This window comes from Prionailurus viverrinus, chromosome D3 (assembly GCF_022837055.1).
Source record: "Prionailurus viverrinus isolate Anna chromosome D3, UM_Priviv_1.0, whole genome shotgun sequence".
NCBI lineage: Eukaryota > Metazoa > Chordata > Mammalia > Carnivora > Felidae > Prionailurus > Prionailurus viverrinus.
In genome coordinates this window covers 11,832,327-11,849,557 of record NC_062572.1, presented here as the reverse complement: position 1 = coordinate 11,849,557, position 17,231 = coordinate 11,832,327, and the positions used below count along the sequence as shown (strand labels likewise).

At 55.3% G+C, this 17,231-nt stretch overlaps 1 protein-coding gene across 5 annotated transcripts in view; it reads left to right on the top strand.

Annotated features, from left to right (window-relative positions):
- Positions 1-1,034: 1,034 nt before the first annotated feature.
- TBX5 (T-box transcription factor 5) overlaps positions 1,035-17,231 on the top strand; it is a 46,056-nt gene continuing 29,859 nt past the window's right edge. For 2 of the 5 annotated variants that reach the window (XM_047828851.1, XM_047828847.1), the window contains exons 1-6: positions 1,184-1,522; positions 3,214-3,398; positions 5,069-5,163; positions 7,330-7,449; positions 8,234-8,381; positions 12,070-12,222. In XM_047828851.1, coding sequence (XP_047684807.1) covers positions 3,252-3,398; positions 5,069-5,163; positions 7,330-7,449; positions 8,234-8,381; positions 12,070-12,222 — 663 coding nt within the window. In that variant the 5' untranslated portion in view covers positions 1,184-1,522; positions 3,214-3,251. Of the gene's footprint in view, positions 1,523-1,695; positions 2,533-2,693; positions 2,795-3,213; positions 3,399-5,068; positions 5,164-7,329; positions 7,450-8,233; positions 8,382-12,069; positions 12,223-17,231 lie in introns of those variants that run through there. The other 3 variants (XM_047828849.1, XM_047828852.1, XM_047828850.1) reach the window with 3 other exon arrangements.

The window sequence follows — 17,231 nt, the reverse complement described above, 5'->3', positions numbered from 1 at the left end:
CCTCTCCCCAGACCTTGACCTGCAGGCCCCAGTCTCGAACCAGAGCCCCCAGAAAAGAATAAGGCAAGGGGGTACAGGAGACGAGGGTGGGAAACTAAGGGAACCCTGACATTTATTCGGAGCCTCAATGGTTGGTGCTCCAGACTGGGTCTGCTCAGGCTAAGACCTGCTCGCTGTGTTTACGCTTCTATTGACCTCTTCAACCCTCAAAATAATACATTTCAGAGACGGGGAGGGCAGGGAGAGGGGCCCCAGTGGAGATGAAAACCCCAGCCAGTCTCCAATGACTGTTTGATTATTTTAATAAAACTGGGTACTGCCGCGTACATCTCCAGCCCGGGAGGTCTGGTGGCCCCCGGGGGTGGGAGCCCCAGGCAATTTCTTGGCATCTTTGATCTCAGTCCCCATCCCCAATGCACCTTCACCCTGCCTTCACCCTGGAGTCGCTGAGAGCCCGGGTGGTGAGTGGGGAGGGGGAGAGATGTCAGGGCGGCCGTCGGCGGCCAGCCGGGCCAGGCGGGGTCACGCAGCTCTGTCTTGAGGTCAGCGTTGGAGGGAGAACGCGGGCCAGGCTTCAGAGGAGGCGCAAGGCATGTGTGTGTGTGTGTGTGTGTGTGTGTGTGTGTGTGCAGCGTACCGTTCAGACTCCGTGTTCTCTGCACAGCCGTGTCACTGAGATTACTTCCCGGGCAGAAGCCGACCGGGTTTGCGATGATTTGTGCAGGATTTTTTTGCAGCCACCGAGCCGAGCTCAGAGAAGCAGAGATGGAGGGTGGAGAGGAGGGGTGATCTCGAGGTCTGGGTTTGAGACTAGCGCTGTGATTTGAGTGTTCGGGAAATCTAGTGGAAAAGGTGGTTGGGGGAGGGAGTGGGAAGAGAGAGGGAGGGAGGGAGGGAGAGAGAGAGGGTGGGGGGGGCGGGAAAGAGGCAGAGGCAGGCTGCATGCAATGGGAGCTAGTTGGATAGGCAATTTCAGTACTTTGTAAGCATCAAGGCAGCCCAACGTCACTGAGCTCAGCTGAGTCGGCTTGTATTTCTGAGAGAGAGAGAGAGAGAGGGAGAGAGGCCCTTTTTCTTTGGATTCCAGAACTTTAACCCTGAAAGCGGCGCTCAGAAAGGACCTTGGCCATTCCCAACTTCCCAGCTCCCTCCGGTCTCCCAACTCTCCCTCCCGAGGGGTGCAAGTGAGCAGGGGGCCCTGAGGTTCTACCCTCGAGGGTGCTCCCGGAGGCTGCCGCTTGCGTTCCTTGGAGCCCTTCTGGCGCCGGACAACTTGGAAGTCTTTAGGGAGAGCGAGCGAGCGCAAAGCGGAGGAGGTGTGTGTTGGAGGTGGGCAGGCTCCAGCGGTGGCCGATCCTTTGTAGGCAGCGGTAGCCGCTGGTCTGGGCGAGCCGTCCCCGGCATAGACCCCCACCCCCCACCCCCCACCCGGAGCCACCATGCCCGCGCCCCCGCCTCGCCGCCAGCTTCCCTGCTAGGAGCAAGAAGGGATGTGGTGAATGCACCGGCTTCACCGAGCGAGGTAACCGTCCCTGCAGATGGCCCGGGAGGCTCGGGAGGGAGCCCGCCGGCCGCGCGGGCTCCGGGAGGCGCGAAACGGCGGCGGGACTCCGGCCCCGCCCGGGACTGCGCCGAGCCCGGCGTTGCGGGGGATGTGGCGCGGCCCGGAGCTCCCCGGCGCGTGGAGCCAGGCGGGGAGGCGCGCGGCCCGGCGAGCGGCGGGGAGGTTTGCAGGACGCGCGGCCTGGTTCTGTCACAGCGCATCTAGCTTGCCTCCGCCAGCCCCGAGCTGCCGCCGACCGCGACCGGGGCGCGCGAGGGGACGGTCCCGGCGGCCCCCGGCGGCAGGCAGCGCACGTGGGCGACGCCAGCCCCGCGTTCTTTTGTTGCCAGCCGGCCGCGGGGCTCCCATCACCGCCTCGCCCAAGCCCCAAGGGTGTGGTGAGGGAAGCTGCTGGGGAGTCGGGCCTCGCGAGCCGTCCTCGTCGGCCCCACTCCGGGTCTCCGGCCACCGCAGACCTGGGTGGGACCCAGCCTTTCCCTTCAGCGGCTGCGAAGCTTTGGGGGGGGCGCCATCCTTAGCGCCCCCTTCCCAGTGCAGCCCGGTGTGGGGGGAGGAGATCCCCACTTGGAAACGTGGAGGACATTGGAAAGCGATCAGAGCGGGGAGGCAGGCTCATCCGGGCTTGAACAGTTCTGCAGCTGTTCCTTTACGTGCTGGCAACCCCGGCCCGTTCTCCCCGTTGCGTCGGACCTCCGAGTTGGATCCAGCGCCTGCCGCCCAGGATTTGTCCGGGACCCATTTTGTCCTCCTCGGCCCGAGCTTGGGCCTGCATTTCCAGCGAGCCAGGCCCGGCTGAAGCTCGGAGAAACTCCCCTCGGCCTGGTCGCTCGTCAAAATGCCCGTCCGGGCCGGAGAGCCGAGAAAGCCTGGAGATCGCGCAGCCCCGGCGGCCTGCAGAGCGCTGGCCTGCTGCGCCCAGCAGCGCGCCTCCCTCCCCGCTGCTGCGCGGCCGCTCTCCTGCCTTTTCTGTCCGGCTACTTTTAATTTTTACGGTTGCTGACGGTGGGGGGAAAGGGGAGGACTCTTACTGTTAAGGGACTTTTCATTTTAAGGCCTGTAACTGATAAAGGATGAACGCGAATTCTCCTTGGGGCTGGGTCTCTTGATCTGCGTATCTTTCCCCCTCTAGGTTCTTGGTTTTGCAAGAGGCGGGTTACTGTAGACGTTTTGCCTGCTGCAGGAGAATATGCCTCCTGTGACTTTTAATACACAGAGCCGTGATGTCCTTCTGTAAGTCTGACGGAGAAAAACAGTTCTCCAAAGGACACTAGGTTTTTGTTTTGTTTTTGGTTCGTGCCCAATGGCTTCCAAAAATACCCAGGCCTTATCTTTATTGGCCCTTCCAGAAGTCCAGACAAATTTGACGGGCAGCTGGCTTATCGTGGGGGAGCCTGCGCAGGGGAGATGCGAGCCTCGCCGCCTCCTCTCAGCCTGACCCGGGTCTTTTGCAAGAGGTTGTGCGTGGTCATAGAGTAATAACAACGATAATAATAACGGGACCTTCCACAGCCTCCTTCAGCTGAGAACGGAGGTGCTGGAAGCTGGACACTGGGGCCCAGCTGCGCCCTCCTGTCACTAGAATTGTACTTCCAACCTCTCTCTCTCTCTCTCTCTCTCTCTCTCTCTCTCTCTCTGTTTCCTGGCCTCAGAGCAGGACCCTGCTCGGGCACAGGGCGCCAGGCACACCATGGCCGACGCAGACGAGGGCTTTGGCCTGGCACACACTCCCCTGGAACCTGATTCGAAGGATCTACCCTGTGACTCCAAGCCCGAGAGCACGTTAGGGGCCCCCAACAAGTCTCCGTCATCCCCGCAGGCCGCCTTCACCCAGCAGGTAAGAAGACAGCTAGCCTAGAAGCCCTTTGCAAAAACCGAAGGCCCTCCTGTGGGGGAGGGGAGGAGGGTGGCTTGCCCGTTGCTCATAATTGTCCCCTTTTCCTTTTTATCTCCATTCATTCCACTTTCCTATGCCCTGCATCCCCCCCCCCCATTCCAGTATATTCCATTCCACTTTATTGTGACGATAATCTTTATGGCCAGAGGATTTTGGAAATACATTGAAGTTGTTATAGAGAAGCCTTCATTATCCGGCTGTTTGGGGCCAGCTAACAATAGCCCAGATCATTCCTTTGCTGCCGCACTAGGTATAGGCTCAGCCCTGAGCACCTCATTAAGGGCTGGGTCAGCGGCTGCTTCAGGCCGGCGTGAGCGATGGCTTGACCCTTCTTCAGATCTTCCTTAGCCTTCGCCTCCGCCCGCCTTCCCCGAGCCGCCGCCCAGACCCTCGAGTTGCACTATTTGTCTTGGGCCGGGCTCTGGAGGGCTGGCTCGCTCTGGCCGGTGGAGGGGAGCGCCGGGCCGTGCCAAGAGGTTGCAGGGAGCCGCAGGCTCCCCTGGATGGAAGCTGGGCCCCAGTTAGAGGGGGAGAGGCCTCCTAGGCTGTGTGCTCTGTGCCCCGTTCCCCCCCCAGCGCTCTGGGTGCTCCAGGCGGCCCCTGGAGCCCTCCCATAATTTTAAATAAGGTGTCAGTTGGTGCAAAACGGGGTGACTTGGTCCGAAGAGATATTTGCACGTAGCTAAAGCCCTTCTTTGGGATTTCCATGGATGTTCTTCCTGGCTACCTCACTGACTCTCCTTTTTCCCCTTCCCGGCTCAGGAAAATGCGTGAATAGTTGTAGAGCACAGTGGGTACACGGTTTGGGGGACTTCGATTTTCTTTCCGGAAAAGCAAACCTGCTTATTGAGACGGTTGCGGATTATTGCAGAAACGAAGGTTTCATCTAGAAATTTTTCTGCGTCGCTTCAGTAAAATAACTTTGAGCTGCATAGCGGAAACGTTAACCGGTTTCGGCTGCTCCCGTCATCAAAAAACAGCTCGAAGCGAATGAAGTTGGGTGTGAGAACCTAGGAGGTTTGTTAATAGAGGCATCAGAGGATTAACTTTTCGGACCGTGGGAACCCCTTATACGATCTACACAGTTTTAAGTTTACATTTTCTCTTACGGCCATATTTGCACCACCGCGAGACTCAACACACGTATATGCACTATTTGCACCCCATGGGAGTGGCTACGTGAGAATGTTCTGAGTGGGCCTTTTGAGGTGGAGTGTTTTTGTTTTTGCTTTTGTCTTTTAGTTGCATCTTGGCTAAAAGGGTTTGCGATTGGCCGCAGTTTTTTTGTTATTTTTTTTTGTTTTGTTTTGGTTTTTTAAAGTCTGCTCTCATGGACGCACTAGAGGACCCTGATGGTTGGGGACTTTTCTCTAGCCTTGTGTTGGTGGCGTTAGGAGACAACAGGGCATCGTGGGGAGGTACACGGAGCTTGTACAGGGATTCCTGGGCAGGGCTGCTGGTGCTCCAGGGCTGGCTGGGGGCAGTTCTCAGCCTCAGAGCCCAGAGGCTCCGGAGGGGAGGAGAAGTCTGTGTTTGGGGGACAGCTGGGGGGAAGGGAAGGCCCACTGCTCCTGGGGCCGGTCCGTGTGACTTTTCTCTCCTCTCTCTAGGGCATGGAAGGGATCAAGGTGTTTCTCCACGAAAGAGAACTGTGGCTGAAATTTCACGAAGTCGGCACAGAAATGATCATAACCAAGGCCGGAAGGTGAGCTGGCCACCTCTGCTGGGGTGGGTGGGGTGGGGGGCGCCTGGGCAACTTGTGGGGGAGACAAAGGAGGGAAGGTCTCCGAGATGCGAGAGACAGAGATGGGGGCAGAGAAAAGACTAGAGCAGAGCAGAGCAGAGCAGAGCGAGAGAGAACGAATGTGTTTTGTTTGACCCGATTTTGGATAAAGATGCTTGGAGAATTCCTCCATTGACCTGCATCGCTGGTGGAGGAAACGCCTGTTGGATTCACCTCCGAAACAGGGCATTTCTCCCACTTGGTATAGGAGAAGAATCCAGGGCTTTGGGGGCCATACTAAGTGGACGGGTTGGTCGTGGGAGAAAGTGGGACGGGCAGGGAGAGAGAATGGGGAACCGGGGAGGTGCGGAGTCGGCACGGAGATGAGACCCGCTCTCAGCCTTGACTCCTGGCCCCCACCCTCCGTCCCACCCTCCCTGACCTTGGAGCGGCTCCAGAGTCCCACCCGATTGCCAAACTCCGAATCGCTGAATGTATTCGCTACCTCTTTCATTGTTTATAGAAAGCGGGAGAAGCCTTTGAAACTGAACCGGGGCTCGGCCGGGCTCTATATATACAGACACCGATAAACACGGCAGTTTGGCCAAGACACTCACCCCAGAGTTCCTCTTAAAATCTCGCAGGGTTTTTTTTTTTTTTTGTTTTTTTTTTTTCTAGAAACGCTAAACTTCTGGGGAAAGCTATTTGGAGGGTCATGCAACTCTGTATCCCAGGGGCGACTGTGTGTGCACGAGCCCGGGCCTGGGGACGTCCTCACCACAGGCCTCCCGGTGCCGCAGGGGCCCTCCGTGTCCCAAGGGCAGAAAGTCCGGAGTCCGCCCCGGACAGGCTCGTGAAGCCGGCCACCGAGTGTGTGAAGGGGGGGAGGGGGGAGCCGCCTCACCAGACGCCCCCGGTTCTCCAGCCCGAGCCTCCCGCAATAAACTGACAACAGTGACATTTATTATTATTTGAAATTAAACAACGTTTGCTCCCCCGCTCGGCCTGAGTGAACCAGGAGGCGCGTTCTGTTTACACTGCAGAACTGAGTTCTTCTTCCCAATCTGCTCTGGAAGGAAAGACACCGCCGGGCCCCCTCTCCTCCTCAGCCTGAGCTGAAGGGATTTAACTATAAAAGGCCTGGGAAGCCTCCCTCGAGCTTGCCTGCAGGCGCGGAGCTCAGGCAGATAAACACCACCAGGCTTCGGCTCCAAGGCCTCCCTTCACTCACCCCTTCCTGCCATCCCTGGGTGAGCCAGGATCCAGCAGCCCGTCCTTCTGCCCCGGCCAGCCTCGAACCCGCCTTCTGGCTTTCTGGGGAGCGCTCCATCCCTCTCCGCGGGAAGGCTGGGACTCTGGAGCCCGCCTGTGCGCGCTGAGGGGAGCGGGGGTACAGAGCCTTGCAGACCCCGAAGCACCCGCCTGCCCCTGAGCCCATCCTGGTTCAGGCCCCGGGGTCTCCAAAACCAAACCCGGATGGGTTTTGAGTTTCTTTGCCGAGGGCCGGAGGGCTTAGACTCTCCCAGGAAGGGCACCAGGTGCCTTGGAGAAGTTGGGGGGCGGGAGAGTGGTGGGATTGAGGAACAAATGTCGGCTGGAAGCTCGTGGCAAGGTCACCAGCTGAGCTCTACGCTGGGGGTGGAGGACCGAAGCCAGGACAGAAGGTGCACGGGTGCCCACGGGTGTGCACCCACCTCGGTGCCCGCATGTGGGTGCATAGAGGCCAACGCACCTGCCTGCACGGAGGAGGCCAGCTTTTGGCCTAAGAAGTCTCCTTCTGCCCCTAGATTAAAAAGTAGGTCTCTGGCTCTGAAAAGAGCATTTACAAAGAGCAGAAATGGAGGCCCTGGTTCTCTCTAGAAGCCCTCGCCTCCAGGTTTCTATTTTCCTCCTGGTTACAAATAATCACCAGCCTCCAGCTCACCTCTGGGCCTTTCTCCTCCCCAGAACTTGCAGGGAAACCCGGAGTGGATTTTGGCAGGAGCGGAGCGGGGCTCACTTCTCTCCTGAGCGCTTCTCAAACTGTAGCTTCTCCCGTTAAAATGTGGGGACGCGCTCTTTAAAACGTTGGCATTAATTCTCTCTTTCTCTCTCTCTGTCTCTGTCTCTGTCTCTGACTCTCTGGGTCTCCCTCCTTTTCTCCCCTAGGCGGATGTTTCCCAGTTACAAAGTGAAGGTGACGGGCCTTAACCCCAAAACGAAATACATCCTCCTCATGGACATCGTTCCCGCGGATGATCACAGATACAAGTTCGCAGACAATAAATGGTAGGCACCGGCGTGGGCAGTTGTGGGGGAGCAGGGAGGAAAGGGGGGGGGAAAAACCCTCCTCCCCTCCCCCGCACCGAACGAAGCAACATCTTCTGAACTCCTACTGTGCCTTCGAGGCTCTTGCTGCTATCCCCACGCATCCTCCGGACCACCCCGAGAGGAAGAAACAGCAGCCCTTAGCCCCCATTTTATAGACAAGAAAACTGAGGCTCACGGGAGGTAAAGGGCTTGTTATCTGTTGCTGCAGCCGCGGGTTGTGGATTTTTCAAAAGGGTATTGTTTCCAAGCGCTGGAGGTATTTCTGGGGGCATAAAACCATTTACAGTTATTTTTTATGAGTTACCTGCTTTGAACATGCCTTTTTATGAAATTGCAAAGTCGGGCCGTGGTATTTGAGTCAAACAGGCAGGAGAGGAGAGGCCCATTCCTTGGGTGGATTGCTCCCCGTGGCTGCCCAGCGAACCGAGGCTCCAAGAGGAAGGCCCGTTTGAAAGCCCTCAAGGATTTTTCTTAGACTTTTTTTTTTTTTTTTTGTCCAGAGGCTTCCAGAACCCACCGATTGTTTGAGGGCCTCCAGGCTGCATGCCCCTGGTGCAGGGGAAGGAGCGAGATGGAAGAAAAGAGAGCCGGGTGGGGGCTCGCCTGGCTGCAGGCGTTCTGGGCGCCTGGGCTTGTAGATGCCAGGGGAGGGTCAGGACCTTTCCAGATCGTTCTCTTAGCTGCCCTCGCCAGCACCACGGGGCGCTAAGTCTGGGTGGGTTTCCACCCCATCTCTGTCTAGGTCTGTGACGGGCAAAGCAGAGCCCGCTATGCCGGGCCGCCTTTACGTGCACCCAGACTCGCCGGCCACTGGGGCACACTGGATGCGGCAGCTGGTCTCCTTCCAGAAACTCAAGCTCACCAACAACCACCTGGACCCATTCGGGCACGTAAGTACCAGGAGGGCTCCTCCGGTCCACCCCTGCTCCCAGTCTCTCTCTGTCTGTCTCTCTTGTCCCCGCTTCTCTCCTCCCAGAGTTTCTCTCTCTTCTTGCCTCGTCACACTTCCAGCCTCTCCTTTCCTTGTTCCACTCCACCCGCCTGAGTCTTTTCCTCCAGGCTCCGGCCTTCCCTTCTCTTCCTTTTCTGTTTTTTTTTTTTTTTTTTTTTTTAAACGTTTATTTATTTTTGGGACAGAGAGAGACAGAGCATGAACGGGCGAGGGGCACAGAGAGAGGGAGACACAGAATCGGAAACAGGCTCCAGGCTCTGAGCCATCAGCCCAGAGCCTGACGTGGGGCTCGAACTCACGGACCGCGAGATCGTGACCTGGCTGAAGTCGGATGCTCAACCGACTGCGCCACCCAGGCGCCCCTTCTCTTCCTTTTCTTCTGATTTCTCTCACCTTCTTCCCCTCTGGCTCCACCTCTCTCCTGTGCGGTCCTCTCTGTGGTCGGCTGTCCCATGCTCTGGGGCCACCTTTCCCGGGCAACTGGAGAACCGGGGTCTTGGGGAGAGGGAAGCACGCATCCCTGGCCTGGCCCCCAGTCCCATCTGTGATTAGGGGTGGCGGCTGCGTTTCAGATCTTCAGAAAACACGGTCCTTCTGGCCCAGTGGGTACGAAGCACCCGCTGCCCAAAGGCTGGACCGTGGTGGGAGCCATAGATACCTTCCCTACTTGCTTCCAGATCTTGCCTTATTATTGAGACATTCTGGCTGAGAGGGAGACCCCAGGCCACCTTCTCCCTCTTTTACGGATGGGGAAGCCAAGCTGCCAGAGACCAACCCTGATATCCCTTTTAGCTGATACTTTAGGGTTTATGTCCCCCCCCCCCCTAGACCTGGAGTCTGGTTGGAGAGAGCAGCCTTGGTGAACCCCCTGAATCTGCATGCAGGACATTGCATGTGCTGCCCCCCACCCCACCTTCCAAGAGAATTGTGTAGCTTTTAGTGGATTCTCTAGCTTTGAGTAGATTTCTCTTCACCAACGAAAAGCAAATGAAGAACAAAACGCCGATTTGGGGGGAAATGTCTCTAGGTCTTTTGATTGGCAATAATTAATCACCAAGACAGAACACGGTCTCCGGATTCAGTGTTCAAAACCCTTAGCTTGCTGATTCCACCATAAAGTGGGCTGGTTGGTCTTAGGACACTTGACCCTCATGGCAGCCTAGAAACGAGGACAGAAATATGGGAGGGGAGGGGAGTTGCCCAAGGTCATGCAGCTTGTATGTGGGAGCAGAGATCTGAGGCTTGGTCTAATTCCAAGGGTGGTCTCTGTCCTGCCATGTGGTCTCTTTAGGGAAAATCAACAAACACATGGTGCCCAGTTGAGGGAGCTGGGTTTGCAAGGATTTGATCCAGAGGGGAGACGGTTTGGGAAGGTCCAAATGGGAGACTCTGGTCCCGTGGGGCCTTAGGGCTAAAACACTGAGCCCCCAGGGTCTGGGATGGGGAGGGGACATTGAGTGCTTGCACCTCTGGCTGCTGGCCGCTGGCCGCTGGGGAAGAGAGAAGGCAGGCCCATTCCCTTCCTGTGCGGTGGGAAGGAGCAGGGGGTGCAGAGGGGCGTCTCTAGACAAAACGCCCGGCCTCCTTTCCGTTTCAACCAGGCAGTTTGCCCGCAGCGGCCCGTAGGCCGGAGCGTGCACTGCACAGAAATGCCGTCGAGCGTGCGTGGGCGGTCAGCTGGCCGGGGTGACGCGCACCTGCGGGCACCGGACCGAGACTTTAGCTTAAGCGCTGGGGAGAAGCGGGACGGTTTTGTAAGCGTCCCGCGTGCTACTCCCGCCTGGCTGGCGGCCTCCCGCGGGCTGGGTGCGGGGGACCCTTTTGTGGGGGGTCTCCGTGGAACCCTGGTGCGCGGCTGCGGGACCGTGCTCCGGCCCCCCGTGGGCGCCTAGCTTTTCCCCTGCGGTGCCTTCTGTGGGCGCGATGGGCTGGGCGCCCGGGGAGGGCTCGCAGCCCCGCAGCCAGGCTCCCGCACCCTGGAGCGTTTCTGGTCCTCCCGAGGGCACCGGAGAGGGAGGGTGCTCGGGGCTGCCCTGGACTGCCCTTCGCAGCCCTCCCCCACCCCCCAACTCCGGACTTGGGGTCCAGAGCCGCCCTAATGAAATTAGGAGTCATTAGATCGCCCTCGCGCTGATGTCTCGACACTGTCCCCGGCCGTCAAAGCAATTTGGCTAAGCCGGGACGATGGCCGCGCCGGCCGGGGGCTGCGGCGGCGCGCGGGGCCCCGCTGCGTCTCTCTGTCGCCACGCCACCCCAGCCCGGCGTCGCTATCGGCCAGGGAGGCGGCCGGACCGCGGCGGGCCGGAGATTAGAGCCGCGCGGCCCGGGGTCGGGGAGCCGCGGGGCCCCGGGTTCGCGCCCCTTCTCCGCTTCCCCTCCCCCTCCTCCGGGCGGGTCTCAAGGGTTGGCCCAAGGACCCTGCCCCAGGGTCATCAACGCAAATAATCCAAGACACCGGGACAGCCTCCGGCCGCTCCAGTTGGCTGTCCTGGGGAGAAAGCAGGCCCGAGTTCCATCCTGCCCGTTGAGCGCGGCGATTGGCCGGTTCGGCGGGTTTCTCTCGGAGCGTCCTGATGCGTGTTGGCTTTCACAGCCTCCCGAAATCATCAAAAACCCGGCGTCCTCAAAGCAGCCAGGCCGGTTTTCCAAGTAAAGATGCTCATCTCCTAGGAATAGCCCTGTTCCAGCAGAGCCCCCCCCCCCCCAACCCCATACTGACTGTAGTAGCTGGATTCTCGCTACCGCGGTAAGACCCTGTCTGCCCCGCCACCCCCCGGGGGCGTTCCCCAAACACGCAGAAGGCAGAAAGGAAGGAGAAAGAGCGCATGCCCCCCCAAAAGGCAGATGCAGCCGTTCTGTGTCCCGCCAAATCTGGAGATCAGGCTCGTGGATCCTGAAATGTTGCTGACCTTATAGAAAGGGAACCTGGAAGGAAGCAGGCCCTCCTCTGCTGGGGGTGAGATGGGGGGGTGACAAGGAGATGCTTCCTCCCCCCAATCTCGCCATCCGTGGAGGTCCCCCCCCCCTGTTCCATTATCCTTTTTTTTTTTTTTCATTGACGCTCCTTTGCACAGTCTGCAAACAAAAGGTGATTTTTATTCCAGTTCTGCGAACTCTTGGTCTCTTCTTTTTCCATCTCTCGCAGGTTTATGGGGGGTGGGGCAGGGCGGAGGATGTTTGTTTGTTTGTGTCTTCTCCCCTTTCGCTCCAAAATTGATGCTTAGACATCTCCCCCCACCCCCGCCCCAACTCCAGGCACAAGTTCCCTGCTCCTGACTTGCTTTCCTCCCATTTGGGTGTGGGGGGGGAGGGGGAAGTACCTTATGCAGGAGTTAATTTATTAAGCAAACTTTATTAAGAATTCTGATTTACTGCCGTGTGTGCTTTGGGTAGATTCCTGGAATATTACCGGAGTTTTTTTGGTTGGAAATTGTCATTTTTGAAATGTTTCTTTTTAATGAAATCACTGGCCCCTTTTCAAAACAGGAGGGAAAAAAAATCAGACTTTTTTTTTTTTTTGAGAGCCCGTATAAGGAGGCGAATTTTAGGGGTGGAAAGTGGGGTTTTACCTGGAAACAAAGGGGTTTTGATTGTTCTTACAATTTCGTTTTCTTTATGATTTTTAGATTATTCTAAATTCCATGCACAAATACCAGCCCAGATTACACATCGTGAAAGCAGATGAAAATAATGGATTTGGCTCAAAAAATACTGCGTTCTGCACCCACGTCTTTCCTGAGACCGCCTTTATTGCGGTGACTTCCTACCAGAACCACAAGGTAAGCTGAAACCTGGGAGCTAGCTCTGGGACTGTCTGTTCGTTTGCATGAACACAATTGTGCAGGGGTCTCGTGCTGGAACCTTTAGACTTTAAGGGATTCTTCGTTCCCTCGCTGCGGGCTGAGGCGGGACAAAGCTACAGATGGAGGACTGCAGCTGTTTGTACTATGTTCACGTGTTTTGTATCACTCTCTCTGTCTCTGTCTCTGTCTGTCCCTCTCACACATAGACACACACACACACACGCATGCACACACCAGTCAGACACAAGTTTATCAAACTGCAGGTGCCCATGCGTCCAAATGCAACAAGAAAGCATCTCTCTGGTCTCATGAAGTGATCACCGAGGAGAAAGGTCGCTTTTGTACGTGGCTCCCTGCTCTTGGGTGGGGGCCCGGTGGTACCCTTCATGGAGCTTTTTTTTTTTGGTGGTGGGGGAGGGTTGGGGGTCTCTCCTCCAGTCTGTCTTTTGGATGCATTTCAACTTGAACTGGGACAAAGTTGCCAGAAGCCTTGGGGTTGGGTTTGCAAGATGCCTTCTCTAGTTAGACAAGACCCTCTAGTTAGACAAGACGCTTGGGGAGGGGAGGGATACCTTGTTTTCAGGAAGCCGGCTGCCGTGTGGTGTAGACAAGGAAGGGTGCACATGGGTCCTGTCAACGACAGACCCCACGCTGTTCAAAATCCAGGCCCCGATTCGGGTATTTCCAAGCTGGACAATGATAGGTGAACAGGGCACCCCATAACCGCAGGTTGGGGGAGTATCTTTTATTCTCTCCCAGGGCAAAGGGCTCGTCTTGACTTGTCTTGGGTCATTTCTGTTCTTTAGACACTTGAGTGCCTCTGGATTCATTTTATTGGCCGGAGGGCAGGACTGAATGATTCTTAAACCTACTTATGAAAAGACATAGAATCTGGGGGGGGGAGGCACCGCGGGGGTGCAGGTTGTTAGCATTAAGTAGTGGTTTAATTGGAGGACTGGCAAAGGGGAAATTAGCAGGTCCCATAGAGGATCAGTGAAGGCAGGTCACTGGGGCAACAGGAGGAGATAGTAGATGGGGGCATGGTAATGTCCTCCCTCTCCACAGCTCCTGTCCCCACTTGCCAGGAAGGGTGGCAGGAAGTTACAGGGACTGGGAAGAGGTGGGAGAGGACAGGGCAGGGTGAAGGGTGGGTTTAGCACCCTAAAGCCTCCGGTCACCCCGGGAAGGTCAGTCCAGTACATGCCGGGTGTCAGAAAGTGTCCCCCCACCCGCCCCGGTGAAGCCAGGGCACTTACAAGATAGTAATCTCCAAACTCAGATTGTCAGTCACCAGGCCAAGCTGTGATAGATGGTCCCTTCTAGACCACAAGGCCTGCCTCGGGGCCCCAGGTCTTGAGAGAGCTTCCCTCCAGAAAGAAAACTCACTCTCCCCAGAGTGCAATGACTTTTTAAAGGGGAAGAAGGATTTTTTTCTGGGATCCAAGCCCCGACTCGTCAAACCAGCAAGAGCAAAAACATTAAGGCCAAATACCCTGAAAATTGCAAAAACTATTTCAGGCTAATTTGAGTCTGGCTGTTAGAAACCTGTTTCCTCTATGGCTGCTGTCAATCTATGTTTAACTTTGCGGTGACAGTCACAGGGGAAAAAAATTGGAAAAAATAGTAGCAAGGACGTTCAGTCTCCCTCCCTCCCTCCCTCCCTCCCTCTCATACATATGCACATACAGCCATGTATTACACATACGTATCTACACACACACACACACACACACACACACACACACACACACCTGACAGAGGGTCCAAACATGTATCAGACCTTCTTTTCTTTTGTTTCTTTCTTTTCCTCTAAGAAAGCCCAGGCTCCTACAGAAAGGACAGCAAGTGTTAGGCTCACCCTGCTGGAGAGTAGATCCTGTGGGGGAGATCCCGAAGCTCTGCGTAGTTAGGATCTTAGGGCCCATCCAGCCTGGCTAGATCTGGGGAACATGAGCACACTCTTGTCCCTGTCCTTCTTTCCGTCTCTTTCTTTGCTTTATTGAGGCATAACCGTCCAACAATAAACTGCGATATGTGAAGCATACAGTTTGGCCAATTTGACAGGTATGTTATACCCACAAGACTATCATCGCGACCTCTTGTGAATCTACCTGACACGCTCAGGTTTCTGTTCTTTCTTTCTTTCTTTTCTTTTTTTTTTTTTTTTAAGTCTGTTCATTTATTTTGAGAGAGGGAGAGAGAGCATGAAGAGAGGAGGGGCAGAGAGAGAGAGGGAGAGAGAGAGAGAGAATCCCAAGCATGCTCTGTGCTGACGGTGCGATGCGGGGCTCGAACTCACCAACTGAGATGATGACCCAAGCCGAAACCAAGAGTTGGATGCTGAAACGACTGAGCCACCCAGGCGCCCCCCACCTCCAATTTTTTTTTTTTCCAGATTTCTGTTTTTAAAAAGGTATCTTCCCCAGTGAATATATTTAGTGATCCGTGCGCTTGAAAGAGTGTCTGCCCAACGGGGTGTGTACTTTGTGAGGTTTGAACACAGTCTGGGGGATTGTGTATCTAAATGCTCATGGGTCTAAAAATGTGTGTCTCCAAATATGAATCTGGATGGATAGGGTTCACAGGTGGGAATTTTTAAAAAAAAATTTTAAATGTTTATTGATTTTGAGAGTGGGGGGCACAGCATGAATGGGAGAGGGGCAGAGAGAGAGGAGAGAGAATCCCAGGCAGGCCCCACCCTGTCAGCACAGAGCCTGATGTGGGGCTGGAACTCTCGAAACCGTGAGATCATGACCTGAACCGAGATCAAGAGCCGGACAGTTAACCGGCTGAGCCACTCAGGTGCCCCTGGGTTTTTTTTTTTTTTTTTAATTGGTTGGGCCATAAAGGTTTTTGAGCCCACCTGACATCCAGAAGAGGGATTCCATAGGAGAGAACTTGCAGTCACTCTCTTCCATATGAGGTTTCCCCCACTTTTTAGTGGTAGAGTACCAAAGGCACTCATTTGTATCAGGAGGTAGTCTAAAGCAGTACATTTTTCCAGTCCAGTCCAGGGCCCCTCCAGACGTTCCCTGCGTGGATGTATGACGCGTGACTTGACTAAGAGGGCCAACCCGCGTGTGGTTTGTGGGCTCTGTCTTGTTCCCTTATGGTCCCACCTGGGCGAGGAGTTGAGACCTCTTGGGCAGGAGCCACCTGAGCTGCTGCTGACCGTTGCATAAGGTTAAGGTGGGACTCTGGAGGCGGGCTGCCTGGGTTGAAATCCATTCGATTGGGCATAGTTCCTGGACTCGGTTTTCCTCCTCTGTACAATGGAGATAACACAAGCATTGTTTCTATCACTGTGAGGACCAAACGAGACAATCCTCGGAAAATTCGTAGTGCTGAGCCTGGCAAAGAGTAAGCACGGTTAGTGATGAAGTCACCGACTTACCGCTCAACCGATCTGTTTGCAACAGGGCAGCTCCTTCCAGAACACACGCTCGGAAACCCTTTGCCCTGTCCTGGCTACGTTAGGTTCCGAAAAACTGAGATTTTAAAGAAGTTCCTCTTACTGTGGTTGCACAACAGCTACAAACATTAGTCTTTGTGGTTGAGTCGGTTCGTTCCCCGAACATGCCAGCCATTCAAGGGCTCTTTGCCCCACATTATGCTTTGGAAAAATGAGCAAGGACAGAAAAGCCATCCGCGTGATTAAATCGCCAGGGCAGTTCGGGACACTGACGAGCCGCTGATTTTTGATGTCCACGGCCCGGTGCCTTCACGATGCCCTCTCTCTGCTTGGATGCGGGTACCAGGCGGAGGCAGGTGCGTGGCAGGGTTCGCGCGTTGGGCCGCAGTCACGCACCCGCACGCCGCCGGGCTCCTAATGACACGACGTATTTCCTCAGCCCAGCTGTGATCCCCAAGCTGGATTTGGGAGGTATTTCCCCAGATGGTTGACAGCTTGGAAAAGATATTTAAAAACTCGACTCGTCCAGAACGACGTTTGCTCTGTGAAACACGTTTTTGTAAGGTTTTCACTGAAGCTGTCAGCAGCGTCCAGAACGATCCCTAGAAATATTTAGGTGTTAAAAAAAAGGTCACGTGGGCATTTCATTTCTCTGCTCGCGCAACAATGGCTGTGTTTGCAAGCGGCCGTCCCCCCGATATTAACTTACCTCGCCATTAAGAGGCATTTTTTCTTCCTGCTTAAATCATTGTGTAAGGAGCCTGTATTTATGAGGTACGAGCTTTCTGGTTGGGACCAGGAAATGAACCCCTAATAGAGAGACATAATTAAGATTTTTGGCCCTCGCGAGGGTGTTTTTTTTTTTTTTTTTCAAAAGCAAGAATTCCCAACAATTATTCTCATTAATTTTTACAACCTCTGTCTCACTGGTCCGAGCTGGCATTTATATTTGTTTTTTTTTCCCCCACCGCCCCCCCCCTCCCCCGGATATCCGGTTTTATGCTGACTTTGGAGGGAAGTCAGTTTCAGTGGAGCCTTTTTAGTGGAACTCAGACGTCTGACTCTATCAGCCTGTGTGCCTGTGAGTGAGTGAGCGACAGCACACGGCGGTGTGTCAGGAAGGACGTATCCTAGAGGCGGTTATATGGAACAAGGCGGACTTTGCCACCTTTAGCTAAGCTTGTAGGTTAACGTTTCTCCAGGGTGATAATTCTTAATAACCTACGGGCGTCTGGACTCAGTCTACAAAGCCAGATGTGTGTAAGATCAACCTACCTAGGGGTACGTGTAGCAGATTGTGTTTGTCCTATGCGATCATACTTTTGGAAGCGCAAAAAGTAGGTAAGCAGTAAACCTTTTGGTAAGGAGTGGTGTCAGAGAAAAAGATTTTTGCTGATAAAAGACTTCCTCCCCCCCCCCCCCCCCCCCCCCGCCCCTGCATAATAATTGTTTGTCCTGAGCGCTTGGAGGAACAGTGACATCATGGACCAGGCATTAATTCAGCCCTGATACCACACCCTGACTGTCTTCAATATTTCCAGAAACTGGCTTCAGTCACTTGAAGGGGGGGGGG